The sequence below is a fragment of the Dipteris shenzhenensis genome, chromosome 28 (genome assembly GCF_047967505.1).
Source record: "Dipteris shenzhenensis isolate YYH24624 ecotype China chromosome 28, Dip_SZ_1.0, whole genome shotgun sequence".
NCBI lineage: Eukaryota > Viridiplantae > Streptophyta > Polypodiopsida > Gleicheniales > Dipteridaceae > Dipteris > Dipteris shenzhenensis.
The window spans coordinates 40,920,844-40,945,790 of NC_141623.1; the positions used below are offsets into that span (position 1 = coordinate 40,920,844).

The 24,947-nt window shown below is 48.8% G+C and overlaps 1 protein-coding gene across 1 annotated transcript in view; it reads left to right on the forward strand.

Moving 5' to 3' along the window:
- Positions 1–23,596, forward strand: part of LOC147883570 (DNA (cytosine-5)-methyltransferase CMT3-like) — a 185,510-nt gene extending 161,914 nt beyond the window's left edge. Inside the window, exons 21-23 of the mRNA XM_087399517.1 lie at positions 22,973–23,042; positions 23,122–23,225; positions 23,338–23,596. Coding sequence (XP_087255643.1) covers positions 22,973–23,042; positions 23,122–23,225; positions 23,338–23,596 — 433 coding nt within the window. The remainder of the gene's footprint in view (positions 1–22,972; positions 23,043–23,121; positions 23,226–23,337) is intronic.
- Positions 23,597–24,947: the final 1,351 nt, after the last annotated feature.

Genomic DNA, 24,947 nt, shown 5'->3' on the forward strand with positions numbered 1-24,947 from the left:
GCTGGAGTGTTGCGGAAGCCATCAAGGACAGAGCGGCCCACAAACGGTGGAATGGCTAAGGATGGCTAAGGGTGCAAGAAGGCAACCAATAGGAAGAAGGTGGGGAGATTGGTAGCGGGGGGTGGAGCAGAGGAGGAGAAGGTGAAGAGGGGGAAAGGGGAAAGGGGAGGGACATTCTGGCAAGAACAAGAGGCGGGAGTGAAGGAGTGAGAGGCTAGAGTCAAGAGCTCGCCTCGTGTGTATCTTCGGGGAGTGTATCAGTCATCTTGCTCTCTAATGAGTTATGCTACTTCCCATCTCTGCTCGCTACTCTAAAATCTCTTTTCGTTGTGTTCTCCTCCCCTCCTCTCCCTTCACCTGGTACAACGGACCTGTGTCATGTGGTTGAAGTTCCTTGCTGTTCATGTCGAGGGATGGCTTTCATGATGTTGTTCCGCTTTGGTCTTCTTCTTGCTCACATCACTTCAGCACTTGTACCGCTTGCACATAGTTGACACCATCTACCGCTTGCACATAGTTGACACCATCGACAAGCACTCACCTACGTACCATCAGTGACACTTATGGCACGTCTTACTCGCTTCTCGCACCAGTGGCCCTAGGCCTCCGGTAATACTTCCGGAAGTGTTAAGAAACCCCCCCTCAGACAGTTTATGGCGATCACGGTGGGACACTGCTGGTGTTGAGTAGCACGAGTGAAGTGGTGATCTAGGGTCCTAGAGAGAGGTCTTATGCCGAGTAGTTCTGAAACATTTGAAGGAGCTAGTGAGAGAACTAGGAGGTACTTGAGGAGAGTGGAGAAAAGACTTCCGGCAGACCAAACTAGGTACAAGAAGCATTACGTGCGACGAAAGTTTGCGAAGTCCTCAACTCGAGCACAAAGTGAGCCCATTGGAGCAGTAGCCAGAGCAAGTAACTTCATCGACACTCTCATTGACTTGGACCAACAAGAACCCTGGTGGTCAGATCCGGACTCCGGAGAAGAAGAAGTGCAAAGCGGAGAACAGGTGAAAGAAGAGGGTACTAAGGACGAGGACTCTTCAGGGACTTATCAAGGTCAAGGCAGCCCCTCTCCTCCTCCTGCAACGATGTCTTCATCAAGCACCTCTTCTACCGGAGTGGTGACTCCATCTGCTCCCACCTCAACCTCTTGTGGACAAGCTGCTACCTCATCTGTTACGCATAGCTCCGGGCTCCTAGCTAATCCCTCTTCTATATCTATTCCATTGGGGGGTACTTTTGCTCCGGCCATGCCTTTACCTGCCATGATGGTTTCATCTCCCTTTCCATCCACACCGGTGTTGCCTTTTCCATCACCTTCTTCCTTCCCTTCTGCTTACTCATCCATGACTTCAACTCCGTCCCTCTCTTTCCCAAATGCTCTCCCATCCTCTTTCACCCCCACATCTTCCATGTTCTCACCCTTTCCCTCTGCAACACCGAGGCCCCCCACTTACGCCCTACCATCTGGATACACTTCCTCTATGACTACATCAATAGTGACTTCTCCATTGTGGTCCTCCACAGGAGGGGTTGTCGGGGTGGTCTCCTCCTCGGGAGCACCAACACTCATTACAGCCCCATCGGGACTCCCTCCAACTCTTGCATCCTCTCCAACCTCTCGGGTGGGGATGGCCCCCTCTCCAACCTCTCGGGTGGGGACGGCCGTTCTCAGTCCTCCAGACAGCAGAGCGAGACTTCTCGAGCTACTCAACAAGGTCCACGTGAAGACTCAAAAGTTCAAAGGCCACCTCCATGAAGATGCGGAAGCTCATGTGAGGAAGTTCCTCACAGCATGTAGAGCTAAAGGTGTGGAGAATGAGCATGCGTTCCTTCACATCTTTCCCTCGTCATTGGAGGATGCTGCGGATGTATGGTACAGTCAATTTCCTCCGGACCACTTCCAGACGTGGACAGACCTAAGGGAGGAATTCTTACGCACTTTCAAGTTGGAAAAATTCGAACACATGATTGTCCAAGAGTTATCCACTGACACCATGAAGCCTGGAGAGAGCATCTCTGAGATGTACACAAGGATGAGGGTCTTGGCGGCAAAGATGTCGGTGCCACCCAATGACGCCGTCATGAAGGGGTGGTTTTTGAAGGCTTTACCCTCCACTATTGCTATAAGGCTGGTTGACAAACTTCCTGAGCATGCCTCACTACAAGAATTTCTGAGGGAAGCGGTGAAGATGGAACGGTCCCAGTTAAGTTTCGCCTCAACACCCGCTCAGACCGCCCAACTTCCGAGAGAAGAGGGCTCACAGGCATGGCAGCAACTCAAGAAGGAATTAGAAGAAATCAAAGAAGGTCTGAAAGACAGAACAAAAGTGGATGGACCGTCACCCTTTGAAGCTCAGATAAGAAGTGGTCTCTGGTGCACGGACTGCAAGGGTTCTGGCCATGGCTACTGGGAATGTCCATCGAAGCGTAAGGTACCCACCCCAACCTCCTTTTGCACATTTTGTGAAATTCACGGACATGATGCCTCCGAGTGCAGGTATCTTAAGGGGTTGAGGAAGCTTTTGCCGGACTATCCAATTGGGGAGCCACTAGTGGCTACAATCAACAAAGCTGCACCGACCACTTCAGGGCCAGTACCCCTAGCTTCAGCCCCTGTGAAGGCACCTGAACCACCCACCCACCCTATCATTCCACCTCCACTACTTCCTAATCCTCCTAATCCTCCTTTGCTCCAAGCTCCTACTCCTAGTGAATTTGGGGCTCCATACTTCTACCCTCCGCCCTACTATGCACAGTATCAACCACCTATGTCAGGGGGTGGATATGGACCCCCTTATGTTCGCGGTCGACGGGGTGGGTTCCGAGGTGGACGTGGAGGCAGAGGTACCAACTTTCGCAGGCCCATCATGTGCTATAGATGTGGCGAGTATGGCCACTACCAAGATGATTGTACACAACCATTTGGGGGACCCTCTTGTACACAGTGCAACACAAATGACCACTACACCAGAGATTGTCCCAATGGCAGGGAATTAACATCGCAAGTCAACATGGTTAATGTAGTAGTGGCGGGGGAGGGTGACAAACCCCATTTGATTGGTGCAGTGTTGGGAGCTGTGACTAGGTCACAAATGAAGGGTGACAGTAGTAAGGATGATTCAACATCAATATCGGAGGCCTCATCACCAACTAACAGCAGCTCAGTCACTAGAAGAGCATCCCCACCTCCTTCCTCCAAGGTGGACAGTGGGCACAAGACTACATCGCCCTTGTCCTCTCCTGTAACTGGATTAGAAAGGACCCGAGGGGCCCCACAGCCATCAAGTCCTATCAATAGCTCTAAAACTACCTCAGCTCCAAGTGAGCAATCTATGCCTTCAAGGTATCAGGAGGTGATCAGGAGTGTCACCAAAGATCTTCAATTTAGTTCTGAAGATGAAGGAGTCACACCTCAGTTTCCTTCCCGCAAGTCCAAAATAGTGAGGTTTGCAACAGAAGTGACAACTTCAGGGCAAAAACGTGAAGAGTCGCAGGCAGGCCCATCCACCTTCCACTCAGGAAGCACAATGAAGCAAGAGAAGGAAAAAGGGGTGAAGCCTAGTAATGCCAAAGAAAAGGGGAAATGGGTGATGGGAGAGTCACCACAGGAAATATTGACTGAGAATCCAGAGGCACCTCCTCTCCCTCACGTAAGCTTCGACCCTCGGCCAGAAGCTCGGCGGATGAAGGCACAAAAGATTGCTGCTACTGTCCAGCCCTATTCTTTGATGGATGACTTGATGGATTTTAGGCCCAACATCACCTTACGACAACTCTGTCAATTGTCTCCACATATCAAGCATCAGACTATTGCATTTGTGAATCGCATGCCAGGAGGGCGCCAAAGGGGATCTGTTCAGGGCGGACCCACACCAGAGACAGTAACAGTTCAAGATGGAGTAACACTAGACAATTGCTCAGCCTATGCTGCCCTCACATGTGAACAAAGTCCCAAGCTCGCAGTGGAGATCAATGGGGTGGAGCTGAAAGATGTTTTCTTGGATGGTGGGGCAGCAGTAAACATCATGCCGAGAGGTACTCTTCAACAACTGGGTTTGAAATTGACAACTGACGTACATTTCCAAGTACGCATGGCGGATCAACGCAAGGTGAAGCCTATGGGGGCTGTAAAAGGTGTTCACATGAAGATTGGGGGAGTTACATTCCTGTCCAATTTTGTTGTACTTAATATGACAGAGGGTGAGCAGACTTATCCTCTACTTCTTGGAAGACCATGGTTACGCTCAGCAAAGGCTATTCAAGATTGGTCAAGTGATGAAGTTCGACTACCTTTGGGATCCACATCCTTAGAAATAGACATGGTTAGTGGAAGGGCCCGCCACCGACCTGTGGAACTTGGGGAAGAGGATTTTGAAGAAGAAGAAGGGGTGGAAGAGGAGCGATGGGCACTTGGGGATTGGCCCCTACAGGAAGAAGAGTTGGCCTATGAGGAGGACTCACCCTTCCAAGGTGAAACCGATGTAACAGCGGCACGAGATGTTGGTGAGAGCTTGACGTACTTGTTGGAACATGCTAGACCAGATGAGGAAGAAGCTGTCATCTTGGATTGGATGGGGGCCCTGGGATCCTTAGCCATCAACATGGTGGAGTTGTGTCCAGAAGAGGATCCTAAAGCCCATTTTGGTACTTCACGGAATGAGCAAGAGGTGAGCCAGGAAGCCTCTTCCCCACCTAGTTTGGCTGATCTCATGTATGAACGGATGCCTTTTGGCCTTCTTAATAATCCCCACATGTATCAGCGAATGATGTCCGCAAGTACCAGACCAAGTGGTAAGGAGGCCACCAGGGTGACTCAAAGACAAGACCATGAAGCAGCAATGGAAGCAATGGATGCACACGACATGGATGCCTCACACCAAGAAAATGACCATGGGATCACAACAGAGGAGGAAGAGGATCCTATGCAAGAAGATGATGAGCGAGCGGAGCATAACGATGGACCTGAAGAGAACACTTATGAATCTATGGAAGAAGACGATGACCACATAGATCATAGGCTGGCTGAGCACAATGATGGTATTGGCGCATACACTCATGGATCTGAAGAAGAAGAGGATGATCACCTACTTACTGATGTCACTCAAAGGCAGGAGGTACCGGAAATGACTCTTGGAAGGGTTATTGAATCCATTATGCAATCTGACCAACCTAGGAGGGGTCAAGAGGCCGGACAATTTGAAGGAGCCGTCCACATTCACACTGGAGTCTGGAACTTCAGACCTTCAAGGCAAGCCCACAGCATACAGGGAGAAGAAGATGTCGCGGACCTTGTTCTACTCGACTTATATATGTCAGAAGCTGACTCCCCAACAACACAGGAGGTTCATGACACTACATACGAGGTGGTTGGATTACCATATAGAGGAATGCTCAAGCAAGCACAAAAAGGAAAGAAGAGAATGGGCCCAACTGTTGCCTCTACATTTCAACCATTTCCAGAACACACCCAACCGTCCTATCCGAGCTCTTGGATGGAAGTAGTGGGGAATTTTTCTCTAGATGATTCTCCTGCGCACCCAGCAGTGGGAGTAGAAGAACCGAACAACTCCGCATCAGGAAGCATACCTCAGGTTGACCATGCCAGGGATTGGAGGTATCTGAACATAGGGACAGAAGACCAACCGCGACATCTTAAGGTAGCCAGTTGGGTCTGGGAACATGACTATCTCCTTGCTGCATTGTCTGATTTTTTTCAAGAGTATGTTGATGTCTTTGCCTGGTCATATAAGGATTTAAAGGGAGTACCCACTGAGTTCATGGAACATCGCATCGATCTATATCCGGAAGCAGAGCCGGTGATCAGGGGACCATATCGCATGAATCCTAACTATGGCAAGGCTGTCCATGCTGATATTCAAAAGATGGAGCAAGCAGGGTTGATCTACCCTGTTGACTACTCCGAATGGCTTAGTGGCATCGTAGTGGTACCCAAAAGAGAGACTGGAAAACTCCGAGTTTGTGTCGACTATAGGAGTTTGAATACCGCCACACGTCGGGATAGGTTTCCTCTCCCCTTCACTGACAGGGTGCTTGAAACCGTAGCTGGTCATGCTCTCTACTCCTTCATGGATGGATACAGTGGGTATAACCAGGTTCGGGTGCGAGAGCAAGATCAGTTAAAGACTACCTTCGTCACCCAATGGGGAACTTATGCTTACCGGATGATGCCTTTTGGTCTATGCAATGCACCGGCCACGTTTCAACGTCTTGTCACCAAACTCTTCCAAGAGAACATCGAAAAGTTCCTTGAGGTATTCTTGGATGACTTCTCTGTGTTCAATGGTAAGAATGCTTCTCACCTCGAACCTGCTATTCAGACTGATCATATGAGTAAGTTGAGGTGGGTTTTTGATAAGTGCAGAGAAGCTAGGTTGTGCTTGAATCCGGACAAATGCTTCTTCCTCGCCTTGCGAGGGGTCCTCCTTGGCCACATCGTCTCAGCTAAGGGAATGACCACGGACCCAGCAAAGGTGGAAGTGATATTGACCTTGCCTATTCCTCGCACACCCCGAGAAGTCAAGTCTTTTTTGGGACATGTGGGTTATTATAGAAGATTCATCAGGTCCTATGCCGACATAGCGGTGGCGTTGACGGAACTCCTTCGGCAGGAGCAGTCCTTCAACTGGTCGGCACCTCAACAACTGGCGTTTGACAACCTCAAGGATCGTCTAGTAAAGGCACCCATCTTGCGGCAACCTCAATGGGATATCATTTTTCATGTGCATGTAGATGCAAGTGGGCTGGCCATTGGGGCGATATTGGCCCAACCAGATGAAGAGCACAAACTCGACCTGCCTGTGTACTTTGCAAGCAGACAACTCAATGGAGCAGAAAGAAACTATAGCACCACTGAACGCGAAGGCTTGGGCATGGTCTATGCCATGACAAAGTATCGGCACTATCTCTTGGGCAGTAAATTTATCATCATTACTGATCATCAAGCTCTCAAGTACTTACTGAACAAACCAACGCTTGGGGGGAGAGTGAGTAGGTGGATTCTTCTATTTCAAGAGTTTGACTTTGACATCCTAGTGAGAGCAGGCCGATTACATCAACCAGCAGACCACTTGTCAAGGATCTCTTCAGGTGAAGCAGCCATAGGAGTTGATGATGACCTTCCAGATGCGGGCCTCTTCCGTGTCGATGCCACAGTACCAAAAGATGACTGCCTGTTTGCTGTGGATAGCTTTCCCCCGTGGTATGCAAACATTGTACAATTGTTGTCTACAGGGGAGTTCTCCAAAGGGTTAACTCCAGCACAAAAGCGGAGCCAGATTCTTCAGGCTGCTCCTTTCAAACTGATCGCGGGTCAGCTGTACAAGTTGGGGAAGGACCACATATTGAGGAGGTGTGTGCTCCCTCATGAAACACAAGACATCCTTCAGGAGGCTCACTCAGGAATGGGGGGAGGTCATATGGCACCAGAGGCCACTGCTAGAAAGATAATGCGCTCTGGGTTGTGGTGGCCAAAGCTATTCCAAGACTGCTATGCTTATGTGCGCCGCTGTGACTCATGTCAAAGAGGGGGGCCGAAGCCTACCCGACGGGAGTACCTTCCCCTTCAGCCATCCAGCCCTATACCCCCCTTCTATAGATGGGGATTGGATTTTGTTGGACCCATCTCTCCTGCAACTCGAAGAGGGAACAAGTATGCTCTGATTGCTACTGATTATGGCACTAAATGGGTGGAGGCTAAGGCCGCGAAGACCTGCACTGCTCAAGTTGTGGCCTCATTCTTGTATGATCAAATCATTTCTAGGTTTGGATGTCCTGTGGAATTGATGAGTGACAGAGGTACCCACTTTCTCAATGACGTCATCGCTGACCTCATCACCCAATTGCAAATTGTTCACAAGACCTCTAGTTCATACTACCCTCGAGCCAATGGTTTGGCCGAGAGCTCCAATCGGATCATGTCTCATATTGTGGCTCGGTTATGCCTTCATTCCTTGGCAGATTGGGATATTCTACTACCAGCTGCTCTTTTTGCTTACAGAACCGCATACAAGGCTAGCACTGGATATTCACCCTTCCAGCTAGTTTACGGCTTGGAGGCGGTTATGCCCTATGAGTTCCACATGAAGACCACTAGGGTCATGGCAGAGATGGATGATGACTTGGAGGCATGCACACTTGAGAGATTATGGGATCTTGAAGCCTTGGATGAACATCGTCGTGAAGCGATCCTGGCTCAGGAAGTCTGGCAAAGAAGGCAGAAGGCATGGCATGACAGAAATCTCAGGAAGAGGGAATTCCAAGTTGGCAGCTTAGTCTTGTTATATTCCAGTAAGTTTCTGAAACATAAACCCAAATTTGTCAGTGGTTGGACAGGGCCCTTCTTTATCACAAGGATTATTCCCAGTGGAGGGGTTTATTTGGCCACCTTGGAGGGCAAGAAGTTACCAGCACCTGTAAATGGCTCACGGGTAAAGAAGTATCATCCACATTGACTCTCTCTTTGGATAAGGATTTCCATTCCTATTAGTTGAATTTCTATTTATTCACCCCTGTTCACTCCCATGTCAACTCCCCATGTTCACCTCTCTGTCACCCATGTTCACTCCTAGGTCACCCCTGTTCACCCCGAGGTCACCCCTGTTCACTCCTATGTCAATTCCCCATGTTCACCTCTCTGTCACCCATGTTCACTCCTAGGTCACCCCTGTTCACCTCTAGGTCACCCCTGTTCACTCCTATGTCAACTCCCCATGTTCACCTCTCTGTCACCCATGTTCACTCCTAGGTCACCCCTGTTCACCTCTAGGTCACCCCTGTTCACTCTTATGTCAACCCCCCATGTTCACCTCTCTGTCACCCATGTTCACTCCTAGGTCACCTCTCTGTCACCCCTGTTCACTCCTATGTCAATTCCCCATGTTCACCTCTCTGTCACCCATGTTCACCTCCAGTTCACCCCTGTTCACCTCTAGGTCACCCCTGTTCACTCCTATGTCAACTCCCCATGTTCACCTCTCTGTCACCCATGTTCACTCCTAGGTCACCCTTGTTCACCTCTAGGTCACCCCTGTTCACTCTTATGTCAACCCCCCATGTTCACCTCTCTGTCACCCATGTTCACTCCTAGGTCACCCCTGTTCACCTCCAGGTCACCTCTGTTCACTCCTATGTCAATTCCCCATGTTCACTTCCAGGTCACCCCTGTTCACTTCCAGGTCACCCCTGTTCACTCCTATGTCAACTCCCCATGTTCACCTCTGTCAATTCCCCCTGTTCACCTCCAGGTCACCCCTGTTCACCTCCAGGTCACCCCTGTTCACTCCTATGTCAATTCCTCATGTTCACCTCTCTATGTTCACCTCTCTGTCACCCCTGTTCACCTCCAGGTCACCCCTGTTCACTCCTATGTCAATTCCTCATGTTCACCTCTCTGTCACCCATGTTCACCTCTAGGTCACCCCTGTTCACCTCTAGGTCACCCCTGTTCACTCCTATGTCAACTCCCCATGTTCACCTCTCTGTCACCCATGTTCACTCCTAGGTCACCTCTCTGTCACCCCTGTTCACTCCTATGTCAATTCCCCATGTTCACCTCTCTGTCACCCATGTTCACCTCCAGGTCACCCCTGTTCACCTCTAGGTCACCCCTGTTCACTCCTATGTCAATTCCCCATGTTCACCTCTCTGTCACCCCTGTTCACTCCTATGTCAATTCCCCATGTTCACCTCTCTGTCACCCATGTTCACCTCTAGGTCACCCCTGTTCACCTCTAGGTCACCCCTGTTCACTCCTATATCAATTCCCCATGTTCACCTCTCTGTCACCCATGTTCACCTCTAGGTCACCCCTGTTCACCTCTAGGTCACCCCTGTTCACTCCTATGTCAACTCCCCATGTTCACCTCTCTGTCACCCATGTTCACTCCTAGGTCACCTCTCTGTCACCCCTGTTCACTCCTATGTCAATTCCCCATGTTCACCTCTCTGTCACCCATGTTCACCTCCAGGTCACCCCTGTTCACCTCTAGGTCACCCCTGTTCACTCCTATGTCAATTCCCCATGTTCACCTCTCTGTCACCCCTGTTCACTCCTATGTCAATTCCCCATGTTCACCTCTCTGTCACCCATGTTCACTCCTAGGTCACCTCTCTGTCACCCCTGTTCACTCCTATGTCAATTCCCCATGTTCACCTCTCTGTCACCCATGTTCACCTCCAGGTCACCCCTGTTCACCTCTAGGTCACCCCTGTTCACTCCTATGTCAATTCCCCATGTTCACCTCTCTGTCACCCCTGTTCACTCCTATGTCAATTCCCCATGTTCACCTCTCTGTCACCCATGTTCACCTCTAGGTCACCCCTGTTCACCTCTAGGTCACCCCTGTTCACTCCTATGTCAATTTCCCATGTTCACCTCTCTGTCACCCATGTTCACCTCTACGTCACCCCTGTTCACCTCTAGGTCACCCCTGTTCACTCCTATGTCAACTCCCCATGTTCACCTCTCTGTCACCCATGTTCACTCCTAGGTCACCTCTCTGTCACCCCTGTTCACTCCTATGTCAATTCCCCATGTTCACCTCTCTGTCACCCATGTTCACCTCCAGGTCACCCCTGTTCACCTCTAGGTCACCCCTGTTCACTCCTATGTCAATTCCCCATGTTCACCTCTCTGTCACCCCTGTTCACTCCTATGTCAATTCCCCATGTTCACCTCTCTGTCACCCATGTTCACTCCTAGGTCACCCATGTTCACCTCTCTGTCACCCCTGTTCACTCCTATGTCAATTCCCCATGTTCACCTCTCTGTCACCCCTGTTCACCTCCAGGTCACCCCTGTTCACCTCTAGGTCACCCCTGTTCACTCCTATGTCAATTCCCCATGTTCACCTCTCTGTCACCCATGTTCACCTCCAGGTCACCCCTGTTCACCTCTAGGTCACCCCTGTTCACTCCTATGTCAATTCCCCATGTTCACCTCTCTGTCACCCATGTTCACTCCTAGGTCACCCCTGTTCACCTCCAGGTCACCCCTGTTCACTCCTATGTCAATTCCCCATGTTCACCTCTCTGTCACCCATGTTCACCTCCAGGTCACCCCTGTTCACCTTGTTCACTCCTAGGTCACCCCTGTTCACCTCCAGGTCACCCCTGTTCACTCCTATGTCAATTCCCCATGTTCACCTCTCTGTCACCCATGTTCACCTCCAGGTCACCCCTGTTCACCTCTAGGTCACCCCTGTTCACTCCTATGTCAATTCCCCATGTTCACCTCTCTGTCACCCATGTTCACTCCTAGGTCACCCATGTTCACTCCTAGGTCACCCCTGTTCACCTCCTATGTCAATTCCCCATGTTCACCTCTCTGTCACCCATGTTCACTCCTAGGTCACCCCTGTTCACCTCTAGGTCACCCCTGTTCACTCCTATGTCAATTCCCCATGTTCACCTCTCTGTCACCCATGTTCACCTCTAGGTCACCCCTGTTCACCTCTAGGTCACCCCTGTTCACTCCTATGTCAATTCCCCATGTTCACCTCTCTGTCACCCATGTTCACCTCCAGGTCACCCCTGTTCACCTCTAGGTCACCCCTGTTCACTCCTAGGTCAATTCCCCATGTTCACCTCTCTGTCACCCATGTTCACTCCTAGGTCACCCATGTTCACTCCTAGGTCACCCCTGTTCACCTCCTATGTCAATTCCCCATGTTCACCTCTCTGTCACCCATGTTCACTCCTAGGTCACCCCTGTTCACCTGTTCACTCCTATGTCAATTCCCCATGTTCACCTCTCTGTCACCCATGTTCACTCCTAGGTCACCCATGTTCACTCCTAGGTCACCCCTGTTCACCTCCTATGTCAATTCCCCATGTTCACCTCTCTGTCACCCATGTTCACTCCTAGGTCACCCCTGTTCACCTCTAGGTCACCCCTGTTCACTCCTATGTCAACCCCCCATGTTCACCTCTCTGTCACCCATGTTCACTCCTAGGTCACCCCTGTTCACCTCCAGGTCACCCCTGTTCACTCCTATGTCAACTCCCCATGTTCACCACTCTGTCACCCATGTTCACTCCTAGGTCACCCCTGTTCACCTCCAGGTCACCCCTGTTCACTCCTATGTCAATTCCCCATGTTCACCTCTCTGTCACCCATGTTCACCTCCAGGTCACCCCTGTTCACCTCTAGTTCACCCCTGTTCACTCCTATGTCAATTCCCCATGTTCACCTCTCTGTCACCCATGTTCACTCCTAGGTCACCCATGTTCACTCCTAGGTCACCCCTGTTCACCTCTGGGTCACCCCTGTTCACTCCTATGTCAATTCCCCATGTTCACCTTTTTGTCACCCATGTTCACTCCCAGGTCACCCCTGTTCACCTCCAGGTCACCTCTGTTCACTCCTATGTCAACTCCCCATGTTCACCTTTTTGTCACCCATGTGCACTCCTAGGTCACCCCTGTTCACCTCCAGGTCACCCCTGTTCACTCCTATGTCAATTCCCATGTTCACCTCTCTGTCACCCATGTTCACTCCTAGGTCACCCCTGTTCACCTCTCTGTCACCCATGTTCACTCCTAGGTCACCCCTTGTTCATCCTTGGTTCACCCTTGGTTCATCCCTCCTTCAGCTTCATTCAGCCTCTATAACACCCTGATCCAATATCCTATCCAAGAGAGAGAGTAAAATTCAAACTCCAATTTTCCCACCGTGTTCATTTAAATATTTCCTCTTGCCCACACCGCTTTTTCTCTCACCTACCCCCTCCCACCAAGGCTATATTTAGCCACCAAATTCAGCGTCTGTCCTTTATCTCCCAATTCCAACCAGTGCTATATTTAGCATCTGGCTAAACTCTCCTAATTCCAACCACTGCTATATTTAGCATCTGGCTAAACTCAGCGTGGATCCTTGGGATCAGCTCATCCACCTCCTCCACCGCATCTTGCAGCCCACTCATGCTAATTTTGGCTTACTTTTCTAAAGTTGGATCTCTTCGTTCTATATTTATGGCTGTTTTCCCCCCCTCCAGACAACGAAATCATACGCAGCCTCCCCTCCCTCCTTCTCCTGCAGCCTACGAAATCATACGCAGCCTCCCCTCCCTCCTTCTCCTGCCGCCTCCCTCCTTCTCATGCAGCCTCCCTCCTTCTCCCTCCAACGCTTCTCCTGCAGCCTTCTCCTTCTCTGCAGCCTCCCTCCAGCGCAGTCTCCTGCAGCCTCCCTCCTTCTCCCTCCATCGCATATTTCCTGCACTCTCCTGCAGCCTCCCTCCTTCTCCCTCCAACGCTTCTCCTGCAGCCTCCCTCCAGTGCAGTCTCCTGCAGCCTCCCTCCTTCCCCCTCCATCGCATATCTCCTACAGCATCGACCCTCTGCTGCAGCCTCCTCCTTCTCCTGCAGCCTCCCTCCAGCGCAGTCTCCTGCAGCCTCCCTCCTTCCCCCTCCATCGCATATTTCCTGCACTCTCCTGCAGCCTCCCTCCTTCTCCCTCCAACGCTTCTCCTGCAGCCTCCCTCCAGCGCAGTCTCCTGCAGCCTCCCTCCTTCCCCCTCCATCGCATATCTCCTACAGCATCGACCCTCTGCTGCAGCCTCCTCCTTCTCCTGCAGCCTCCCTCCAGCGCAGTCTCCTGCAGCCTCCCTCCTTCTCCCTCCATCGCATATTTCCTGCAGTCTCCTGCAGCCTCCCTCCTTCTCCCTCCCTCGCATATTTCCTGCAGACTATCATCGCAACCCTCCCGCAGCCTGCAGCCTCCCCTCCAACACCTTCTCCTGCATCCCTCCTTCTCCTGCAGGCTCTCCCTCCATCGCCACCCTACATCTCCTTCCATCGCCACCCTACAACTCTCCCTCCATCGCCACCTTACAGCTCTCCATCTCCTTCCATCGCCACCCTCCCTCCATCGCCACCTTACAGCTCTCCCTCCATCGCCATCTTGCAAAACCCTGCAGCCTTCCCTCCAACGCCTTCTCTGCAGCCCTACCTTCATCGCAATTCTCCTTCCCCCTTCTTGTTATCACCTGGCCAGCTCCCCTTCTCACTAGCACTTCGCCAGCTTCCTCTCTGGACCTCGTCATCAACTCCCCTTCCCGTTATCACCTGGCCAGCTCCCCTCCTCACTAGCACCTCGCAAGCTTCCTCTCTAGACCTCCTCATCGACTCCCCTTCACGATTATCATCTGGCCAGCTTCCTTCTTGCCTCGTCATTCACGCCCCTTCCTTTCCTGCTTCCTTTCTAACTTTCGTGCTTCTCCATCAGCTTCCCTTCTCATCGCCATCAGCTCCCCCTCTTGTCACCACCTACCCCACTCTCTCGTTCTATCTCAGTGGGCTTGCCAACGCCTCGACAATAGCCCCCCTACCTCGTCACCAGCTCCCCTTCCCTTCCTACTTCAAGCCCTCGACAGCAGCTCCCCTACCTCGTCACCAGCCCCCCTTCCCTTCCTGCTTCCTTTCTTGCCTTGTCATCACTCACCTTCCTGCTTCGTCATCAGCTTCCTCTCCTGCTTCGTCATTAGCTTACACTTTACCTCTTGTTCTTCTTCATGCTCGAGAAGAAGTCTAAGTATAAGCCAAGGTTGCCCAGAGATAAGCTCTTCATTCCTTTCTATACCGCCATGACGTCTCAGGCAGCCTCTACAGTGCACATGACCTCACCCCTGCCTACAGCCTCAGCAGGGCTGACTACATCAGCTAGGCCGACTTCATCAGCAGAGCCACTTCCATCAGCAAGGCCAACTTCATCGGTAGGGCCGACTTCATTAGCAGGACCGACTTCATCAGCGATACATTCCCATCTTGGTCCGGAGATCACTATCATCTCGGATGGTGAGCCACCGCAATCAAGACAGCAGCGGGGGGTTCTTTTCCACTCCCAGAGCTCCAGTGCCTCCTCTTCTGACCATGGGGGCTCAGATTACACCCCCTCTGCACGGAGACCACATTCAGAAGGGTCGGGTGGGCCAACGGAGATACAGAGCCCTTCGGTAACCACCCCTCCCCTCTCCCACGTTCGGGTTATGTTTAAACCTCTTCTGGATCCGAACCTCAAACTATCCTCCGTATTGTCATCTTTCGAGATCCAGACCCTCAGTCTAACTGAGTTCGACAAGGTCATCTTCCCTCCGGTGGATGTGGAACTGTGTACAGGATTCATCAGATCTTACGACTATGTCACAGACACTTTTGAGTTCATGGGCTCCAGGGAGCTTCTCACACCCAATTTGGTCTCACAGTACATGGGGCTCCCTGCTCTCCCTATTCAGCCTCCTTCCGACGATTCACCACATCTCCTGTCATTCCTTTCACAGTGCAAACCCAACAGGAGGGGATATGATTGCAAAAAGGTTTTGGAAGGTGGAAGCAGAGAAGCAGTGATCACACGCTACTTCTTCACTCGCTTCTATTCAGCACCCGGGCATTACTACATCACGAAAGGTATCTGTAATGCTCTTAATGCTCTCTTCACCATCACTCAGTATGATTTTGCATCTCTCTTTTATTCAACATTCCGGGCCACTGTTCGAAATCGCACACGCCGAAGCACACACACATGTACTTGTGGACCTCACCTCACCTACCTCTTGCACCAGTGGCGGGCTGCAACGCCTGCACTTTTTCCTCCACCTTCACATACTTCATCCTCTCCTCACCGCCCACCCTCCGCTCCTATGATCCCCCACTTGAGATCATCTCCACTGGCCCTTCGTGCGGCCCCAGCATCCTCGGCCTCTGCTGCACCAGTCTCTGTCCTCTCTTCCTCTCCAGTCCCTGTTCCCACTCTTGCTCCCCCCACATCTGCATCTCCAGTCCCCATTCCCACTCTTGCTCCCTCCAGATCTGCATCTCCAGTCTCCATTCCCACTCTTGCTCCACCCACATCTGTAGCACAGGTTTCTGAGCCATTCCCTCTTGGGCCAGCCTCTGGAGCTTTGCCATCAGTTGCTCATGCAGGAGTCGCCTCTCCATCCATCCCCTTCGAGGCAAATTGTGATTTCCCTGATGATGTTCTTCCGGTCACTCCCCTGCCCTCCTCAGGTCTCACCCACCATGGCAGAACATTACCACTTACCTCACCCGCAGTCATGACCATTTCCCCTCCAATCATCTCATCAGGGTCAGTAGGGTGCAAAGATATGCACATTAATCCCCCAACTCAGGGGGATAACTCCACAGAAGGTACGGCAGCAGGCACCGTTACGGCAGCTGGCACCTCTGCCCTGGAATCTCTTGATGGAGAGGCATCAGAACGACACAGGTTATTGAACCTGAATCTTACTTTGGGAGCCACTGGTGATGCGAAGACCCCACCCCGGGTGTCTCGACGACTGACCCCTGAACCAAGTATGGAGGCTGCTGAACAGGACTTACTGGAAACTCGACCTGGCGAGGTTATTTTTGCTGGGGGTAAGATACCTTTTCCAGCGGATTGTCCTCCACTTCCTCAAAATGATATGTTGGATACCTACTTCGCAACCTCCTCGGGAGATCTATTCACCCATGAGGCCCAGATAGAGGAACAGAGCCAGGAACACAAACGGCTGCTGTATGCATTAAAGCGGAAGCGGTCTTCTGTTTGCATGGAGGAGGAGGACTTGGACCAAATTTTCACACTTCCCTTGCAAGAGACAATCGCTTCCAACAAGAAGGTATCCCAAGCTCCAAGCTGTTACCTAGACATCGACACACTGGCTCCAGTGGCAGCTCTAGAGGACCTAGAGCAAGAGGGGATGAAAGCGGCCTTCGAGGAATATGGCGAACTTATTGACATGGCTGACCGAATGACCTATCGGGACAGGTATGCATGGGTTAAAAGATCCCTTCATATGGCTCAACGCATTATAGATGACAGCTTCATTCAGATGGGTGCCTCCCTCTTTAATACTACGGGTCAGGTTTGCAAGCTTCTGTCACAGAAGCAACACCTCCGCTTGGAACATGAGAAGCAGGTAGCCAGCATGCATAAAGAATGGGATACAACATTGCAAATGAAAAAAACGGAGTGGGGAGCAATTCTACAGGCAAGGGAAGCTGGGTGGAAAACTCAGCACGACGAGTTTCAGCAAAGTCTTGTAGCAAAGGAGGCAGAGTGGACAGCCACCAAGAAAGTTTTGGAGGACCACCATTCAGCCCAACAGGCTCAAATTCAGCGGGAGCTTGCCGCCCTACAGGACAGATACACCTCACTGGCTGCCGATAAGCATACTGTGGATCAACAGGTGGACGTGGTGCGGAGTCAAATGAAGCAGATTCGCGAGGCAAAAGACCATCTCCAAGTTTCACATTCCAAGTTGCAGGACAACTTCCATGGGCTGCAAGATGAAAATGCTGCTCTCAAATCTCGATGTGAACATTACAGGTCTGGCTACCACAGGTATAAATCCAAATATGAGGACATCCGCAACCTCATGGACACAGTCGAGGAAGAGGCAAGGACCAGCCCCGGAACCTCAGCACACCCACCACACCCACCCCTTCCCCCTCCTTGACTTTCATTCAGCAAGCAGTAGCTCCTGGATCTTTTAGTTCGGCATATCTTTTTGCGAACTCTGTACATTTGGATTCTCATGTAAATAAGGAGTTTGGAGTTGTATGGTCATGAGCCAGTTTCTTTTTTTCAGTTTTACACTTGTATGGCCATGAGCCAGTTTCTTTTTTCAGTTTTACAGTTGTAAGGCCATGAGCCCTTTCTTTTCAGTTTTGGGATGTCAACCCCAAGGTCACTTTCTTATTTGTAATTTACACCTAACTTTCTCTCACAAGATCCTCGGTCATTCACCGGGACGGTGAATGATAGTGGCGGGGGATCTGTTGTACTCAAAGTTTATGGCGACCCACCAAGAGTCACACTTGGGTCACGTCATGGTCACCTCAGCAACATGCCAAGTTGTTAGACCTTGGTCATACCTAGTCGCAGCGTGTTCACATGTGTTCACATCTTGGACTTGACATGGACATGACTTGGACATGACATGACTTGACATGGACATGACTTGGACATGACATGGACTTGACATGGACATGACGGAAGCAATACATGACTGAAGAGTGCCAAACCTCAACCTCGACTCACCATGGTCAAAGTCAATCATAGGGAAGTATTGGCGCAATGGTACGCGGGATACACCTGTTGGTGCACATGGGAAGCAGTCCATCAGTTAAGAGGCATAGGTGGTGCACCAACCCTCTCAACCAACTAGTGTCAGGAGCGCAGGAGAACACATGGAGCACGGGATTCACTGACCCAGGACAGGCTGGAGTGTTGCGGAAGCCATCAAGGACAGAGCGGCCCACAAACGGTGGAATGGCTAAGGATGGCTAAGGGTGCAAGAAGGCAACCAATAGGAAGAAGGTGGGGAGATTGGTAGCGGGGGGTGGAGCAAAGGAGGAGAAGGTGAAGAGGGGGAAAGGGGAAAGGGGAGGGACATTCTGGCAAGAACAAGAGGCGGGAGTGAAGGAGTGAGAGGCTAGAGTTCGCTACTCTAAAATCTCTTTTCGTTGTGTTCTCCTCCCCTCCTCTCCCTTCACCTGGTACAACGGACCTGTGTCATGTGGTTGAAGTTCCTTGCTGTTCATGTCGAGGGATGGCTTTCATGATGTTGTTCCGCTTTGGTCTTCTTCTTGCTCACATCACTTCAGCACTTGTACCGCTTGCACATAGTTGACACCATCTACCGCTTGCACATAGTTGACACCATCGACAAGCACTCACCTACGTACCATCAGTGACACTTATGGCACGTCTTACTCGCTTCTCGCACCAGTGGCCCTAGGCCTCCGGTAATACTTCCGGAAGTGTTAAGAAACCCCCCCTCAGACACTGTAATTCTCCCCACCTTTATAGTAGCAATGGCACCACCTATAGTGGATGCAGTGGCAGCAGGTGCCTATGCTTGAGAGACAAGTCTAGTCTCTAATCCAGATACAATACCCATAAATTCTTGGATACAAGTGGCACACCAAGTATGACCACATGGGATAGTTGGTACCATCAAGCTTGTGTTCAGCTGAAATCATTACAAACAAATCAATGTTAGCCATTGCAAATGAGAATCCCCAAAAAAGCAATTGCCTTGCAAAGGTCAAAGCCAGGCCATCATTGCAACAATGAGCAGGCTGCTCAAAAGCTAACACAAAATCTGCAAATTTCAACCCAAAAATGATAGCAAAAGCTCTAGAAATGTGAAGACCAAATGGACCTGCTTAAACACTGAGCCAAAATGCACAAATCTGTCCTGCAAAATCTGCTTGCAAATCTGTAAATGTCTGTCCAAGGAAACGTTGTCCAGCCACTAAATCAAGGGCATAAAGCTGCAATTTGCACTGTGGGTACTTGTGAAAGAGCCCCAAAGGCACAAAGGCTGATTCCAAGAACAATTGAAGCAAAAAGGCCCAATTCTGGGCCAAGTCTGCCAAATAAAGGGGAAATGCATAATTTTACTCTCAAATTTCTTTTTTTCTTTTGCGAAAGTAGACTTCCATTAAGTATGAATAAAACCTGCAAGAGAAAGATCCAGGCGAAAATGCATCATCCAATGCATGAGAAAAGACTCCTCAAAAGAGGTACAAAATAACCAAGGTTGAGGCTAAAAATTCCATCTCAACCTTGTGGAAGTCTGAAAGAAAAAGGGGGAGCCCCTCCATTCCCCGAGGAAAATAGCCTCAAAATGTGATTTGACAGCAAAAGCCCCAATTTCTTGAGGAAAATTGCACCAAAAAGAGTGCAAATTCAAGAAAAGGCCCAGATATCTGCAAATCGCCAATTTGAGTACAAGGTGGTTAATCTGAACCAATATCAACCGAAAGCCCAAAATTCTATGTGACTTCAAATCGTGACTGGCTTGCAAAATAGAGGCGCGGAGTTGTACAGATAGATGTAGAACCGATGTGCGCGTTTGACAAACTGCAAATGACAACCTGTACGGAATTGCATGGATGTCCATACACTGTATGGCACTATACGGATATGTGGAGCAGCCAGTACAAATACTTGGTGGCACAAAGCAATACAAAATGGCATAGAAACCTGTCACAACTATTTGTCGCAGTTGTTTTAGCGACATGAGCAGCTTGAAATCTTGAAGCAGGTTGCAACATTGATAGCTTTGATAGCTCGGTGGAATAGGTCACGGCTGCTTGGAGCTGAAGCAAAAGCTATGGCACCACAAATGATAGCTATGGCAACACTGATAACTTTGATAGCTGCGTGGAATAGGTCACGGCTGCTTGGAGCTGAAGCAAAAGCTATAGCACCACAAATGACAGAGGAACATCAATAGCTGCAATGGTGAGCTCGCGGGAGTTCAAACAACAGCAGGCAGGATGACAGCTGCAGATCAAGAATGGTGGCTCAAGTCGAGGCCGTGTTATATTGCTATTTTCTAAAACCCAACAAATACATAATGCTTGAAGCATGTAAACAGAATCATTCCCATGCGTACTTCATCACACATCAGGCAACCTCCCATCTTCACTCGTGGCATGAGAGGAGTGAGTTGGGCTGAAGCTAGAGCATGGGAGGATGCAAGTAGGAGCAAGAAATCCTACTCTGATACCATTGTTGTTATGTGGGAAGCAATGGAACGGAAACTCAAGTGTACTTATAAATGGATAATGAAGAAAGTACAAGAGTTGCCATTATATGACCCCAAAGTCAACTAGTCAACTAAGGACTAAAATGTCCTAAGTGAAGTAGGTGTACTAGGACTACATGTCCTAACTAGCCTACAAGGCCACACCATACTTTCGGCTTTGTTAATCCAGCTTGATCCACGTGTCAATGTGTACATGGAAACAAGCATCAGGACCAAATACCCAAAATTGCTTGATGACGGGATTCTTTCCGGACTATGCCTCCAATTCAATTGTGGCAAACCGGGACAATTTCCTAAAAAAGGCAGGTTTAGGACAGAACGGCTCTAGAAAGGCCAAACCAGATCCAACAAAGGCAGAGGTGGCAAATGTCATCAAGGACAACTAGTTCATTGCCTAAGTGATGCAAATGTCTCTCATGTCGAAAAACACGATAGAACCCACCTTCAAAGCGTCTCTCTAGTCTCATACTCAAACAATACCATGATTAGACATGTCAACATGATGCACACATGGAACTGAGAGAACAGGTCACACCAAACCGGACTCTTCATTACACAAAGCTCTCAAGGAGCTTCAATTTTTCTCTTCTTCATCCACATGTACAAGTCAGCCAATTGAGGTATTTGCCTGCATCATGCAATCGAAAGTGTGAAGGTGGTTGATGTTCAATCCTCTCAACTGTCCTCCGTTCTCATCATTTAAGTAGGAAAAGATGTCAAAGGATGGCTCCTTGAAAGCAAAACTGTTGATGACTTGACCATCTTGCTGAGAAGGGGAGCTGTAGGATGGATTGAAGAGTCTACGGACAAGGGAGTCGGTAGAATTTCTGCAAAGATTCGATAACTTTCTGACCACACAAATGCCTCATTCATGCAATCCAACTCTTTTTATAAAGGTGCTCAATTTAACTGTTAGAACAATCAACTGAGGTGGTGACATGTTTGAATGTGCCCCACTCTCTATGTTCGTTCTTGGCCAAGATTCCCATTCAACAATCAAGGTCGTTTGAATAAGGCTCCACTGTCCTTCAGAATCTCCCATTGTGGCGGGTCTCACATCAAGCCCGTCCATTCTTTCTAGTGGCTTCTGCTGAGTGAGCTACACCAGCACCATAATTGTTTTTAGATAGTGCACCAGTGGCATTTTGAGAAATTAAATTAATCTGAAACTGTATTTAAAACATGTTTCAACTAGTAGAAATATTTCAACACTTGCTACCTACCTTGCAGAGCACAATGGTGCCTATAGTCCAGAAGAATCACCCACTACTTATCCTTGTGTAACCCGATTTCATGCTATCCCTTGCACTGAACTGTGGGTGCAGCTATTCCCAGTCATAATACTTTCAAATGTAAACATGTCTCTCAAACATCACATAACTTCAAGCTACAAAGAATCAGTGATCGCTCATCTCTACTCTTCTGTGCAGCTGCCCTTGCAGCTACCTCAAGTACAGACACGCAATGCATTTGAATAATCCAAAAGATCAGACACACCATTATTACAACCACATTCCACTAAAAGATACAGAACATTATCAACATCACTTGATCTACCAGAGGGAAAAATGAACAGTTTTGCAAAAAAAAAGCATCAAGAAATGCTACCAAAGCTATATTAGCTTCAGCAAAACAAGATTTCTCTGTACGTTGCTGGCCTTACACATTTATTTTCACTGAGCTTCAGATTCAAGATCTGTCTATACGGATTCAATAAGCCATTTAGACCAGATCCGTGATTACTTATTTACCCACTTATTAGCTTGAGCTCATGTGACTCATCATTACAAAAAGGTAGAAGATACTCGCTGTCCATCAACGAGATTCTCCTTTGGGACCACTCGTCTTCATGGTTACTCCGGTAATTTTTCTGGGACCTGCAATATGCTGCAGTGGTGTAATTTATGGCTGCATGAAAATATGGAAATACAGACATACAACCAGCAAGGTTACTACAATGATAGCCAGTAAATTTCGTGCCGATTTCTGCAAATTGTCACAGGTTCTCAGGTTTCTACACGTAAGTCTAAACCTTTGAGATCAATGATGATGGAAGTGAGAAATATCCAAACCTTGCCTCGTATTTTTTCAGTCTGATCACCAAAATTTCCCAGTACTTCTCATGTGGTTTCAGAGTTGATGGTGTAGAGGATGAAGTTACATTATTGTCTTACTACTAACTGATATTGTTCATTTCAATCTAATGCTCAGCGCTATTTGAACATGGCATTCAATCAATGTTATGATCTGTTTCTCTGAGTTGCAAATATACACTGAACCTGAAGTACACCTGAAGAAGATGCATTTAAGTATTCAAAATTTATATCTAATAGGAGGTGCACAATGCTCGAATCCTGCTTGATATATTTATGTATTATTTTTCTCACATGCAGACCCTTTGGCCGGATATGGTGGGATGAAGTTGTTTCAACTGTGGTGACAAGGATTTCGCCCCATGCTCAGGTTTTATCGTCATTCATTTTTCTCTTGAAAGGAGCTCTAAAATTCTTCCACAGTGTAATGTTTTCACCTTTCATGCCAGATCATCATACATCCAGAACAAGACCGTGTCCTTACTATCAGAGAGTGTGCAAGGTTGCAAGGTTTCCCTGATTATTACAGGTTTTTTGGACCCATAAAGGAGAGGTGCGGCAAGATTTGAAAAGATAGTACTCAAATTTTTAAAAAAAAGTACTGGTACTTCATTAAATCTTGTACAGGTTGGGCTTTGACGTCCATGTTCTGTAATGTAAAGCAGGTATCGGCAATTGGGCAATGCAGTGGCTATACCAGTTGCGAGAGCTTTAGGCTATTCTTTAGGCCTGGCTTTACAAAATCTCTGCATGGGTGAAGCTGAAATGGAGCTTCCTTCGAATTTTCCTTTCAATATGGTGGCTGTAACCTTTGAGAAGGGAATCCTTAAACCTGGTGATGAGGAAGACAATCAATGCTCACTTAAGGGGGAGGTTTCTGAGACAGCCAAATCAGCAGCTGAATCAATGTCCATATCAAGTTAATTTAATAGCAGTGATATTTCAAGTTATTTGATTCATACAGTTGGCCTGTAAAGGCGTCTCAAGCAAGATCAGGCTTTTAATCATATTTAGAGGCATCCAAAATATGAGTGGGAAGGTATTCTGCTGAGTTCATCCGCTTTGTAGAGAGAATAGGTAATGTCAGAGACAACATAAACGAAGCATCATTTCTTATAGCATCCTCTCATATGAATGCTGTGGTCACAGAAGGAGTTGGCTGGTAGATAGCAGATGGATTAAAAAATTATGATGTCATACAGATTATGGATCATTGAAGATACTCTTCTAACATTGTGATGCATTGGCTCCAATTATGAAAAATGTCAGTACCAACACTTGGGATTTTATAAATGAGTAATTTGAAGAATATTTTCTTTCAATGCTGGTTTTCATTTTCTTCACCCAACTATGGGAAATACATGTACAGTGTTGGTTTTTCATTTATTTACCCAACTATGGGAAATACTTCTACAATCCCTAGAATACCTAGTTCTAGACAATATAAAGAATCGTAAGGTAACTTTTCTGCATGAAAGAAATATACGTGAGCAGGATGATTTAACAGCCAGGATTTTGGTTGAAAATGGTCTATCAATCAACATGCTCCAATTTTTACAGTAAGAAGTAACTTGTTCCAATAATAAATAAATAAATCAGAGGTGGGAGAGTGAGAACTTATCCCTGGCCTCTACAATATGAATAAACAACCATGGGAGTGGTCTATAATGCCACATCATCCCAAGTGCAGCAACATGGAAAAACAAGGAACAATCCCAAGTCCTCATGAACACTATCAATCTCAACCGAGTGGTCGATAATAAATCATGGTCTTTGAGAAATCAAAAATCCCCAAAACAAGGACCACCCGTCTCCTTGCATTTACCGGCTTTATGTGCAATATCATTCCATCCGCCGTTGACATACTCGGAGATACACCGCCATAATTTCTGGTCTTCTTCTGGGGACCATAAGCCTTTTCTCATCACGAAACTTTGTGAAGGTAGGATATTATTGTTGATTTGCCTTGTAGATGTGTCACTCGAGGAGGCAGGTTCGACAATGGATAACAAAAATTGAGTCCTTGTGGCCACATGCCACATGTCTCCTTGGTTCGCCCAGCGGGGATGTACGGCAGCCCTTGTTGGGGGCCAAACTTGTCGGATGCAGAGTGGGCCCGTTTGTTGACCCACCAAGATACATGCAGATTCACCTACCCCACTCACTGAGGATCTCTCTTGGGCAATTCCGGGTCTCTTCACACAGACTTCGCATCGAGAGTGGCAGAGCAGAGCGACTACCCAGGGAGAGGCGCATATGCACAATGTGTGACATG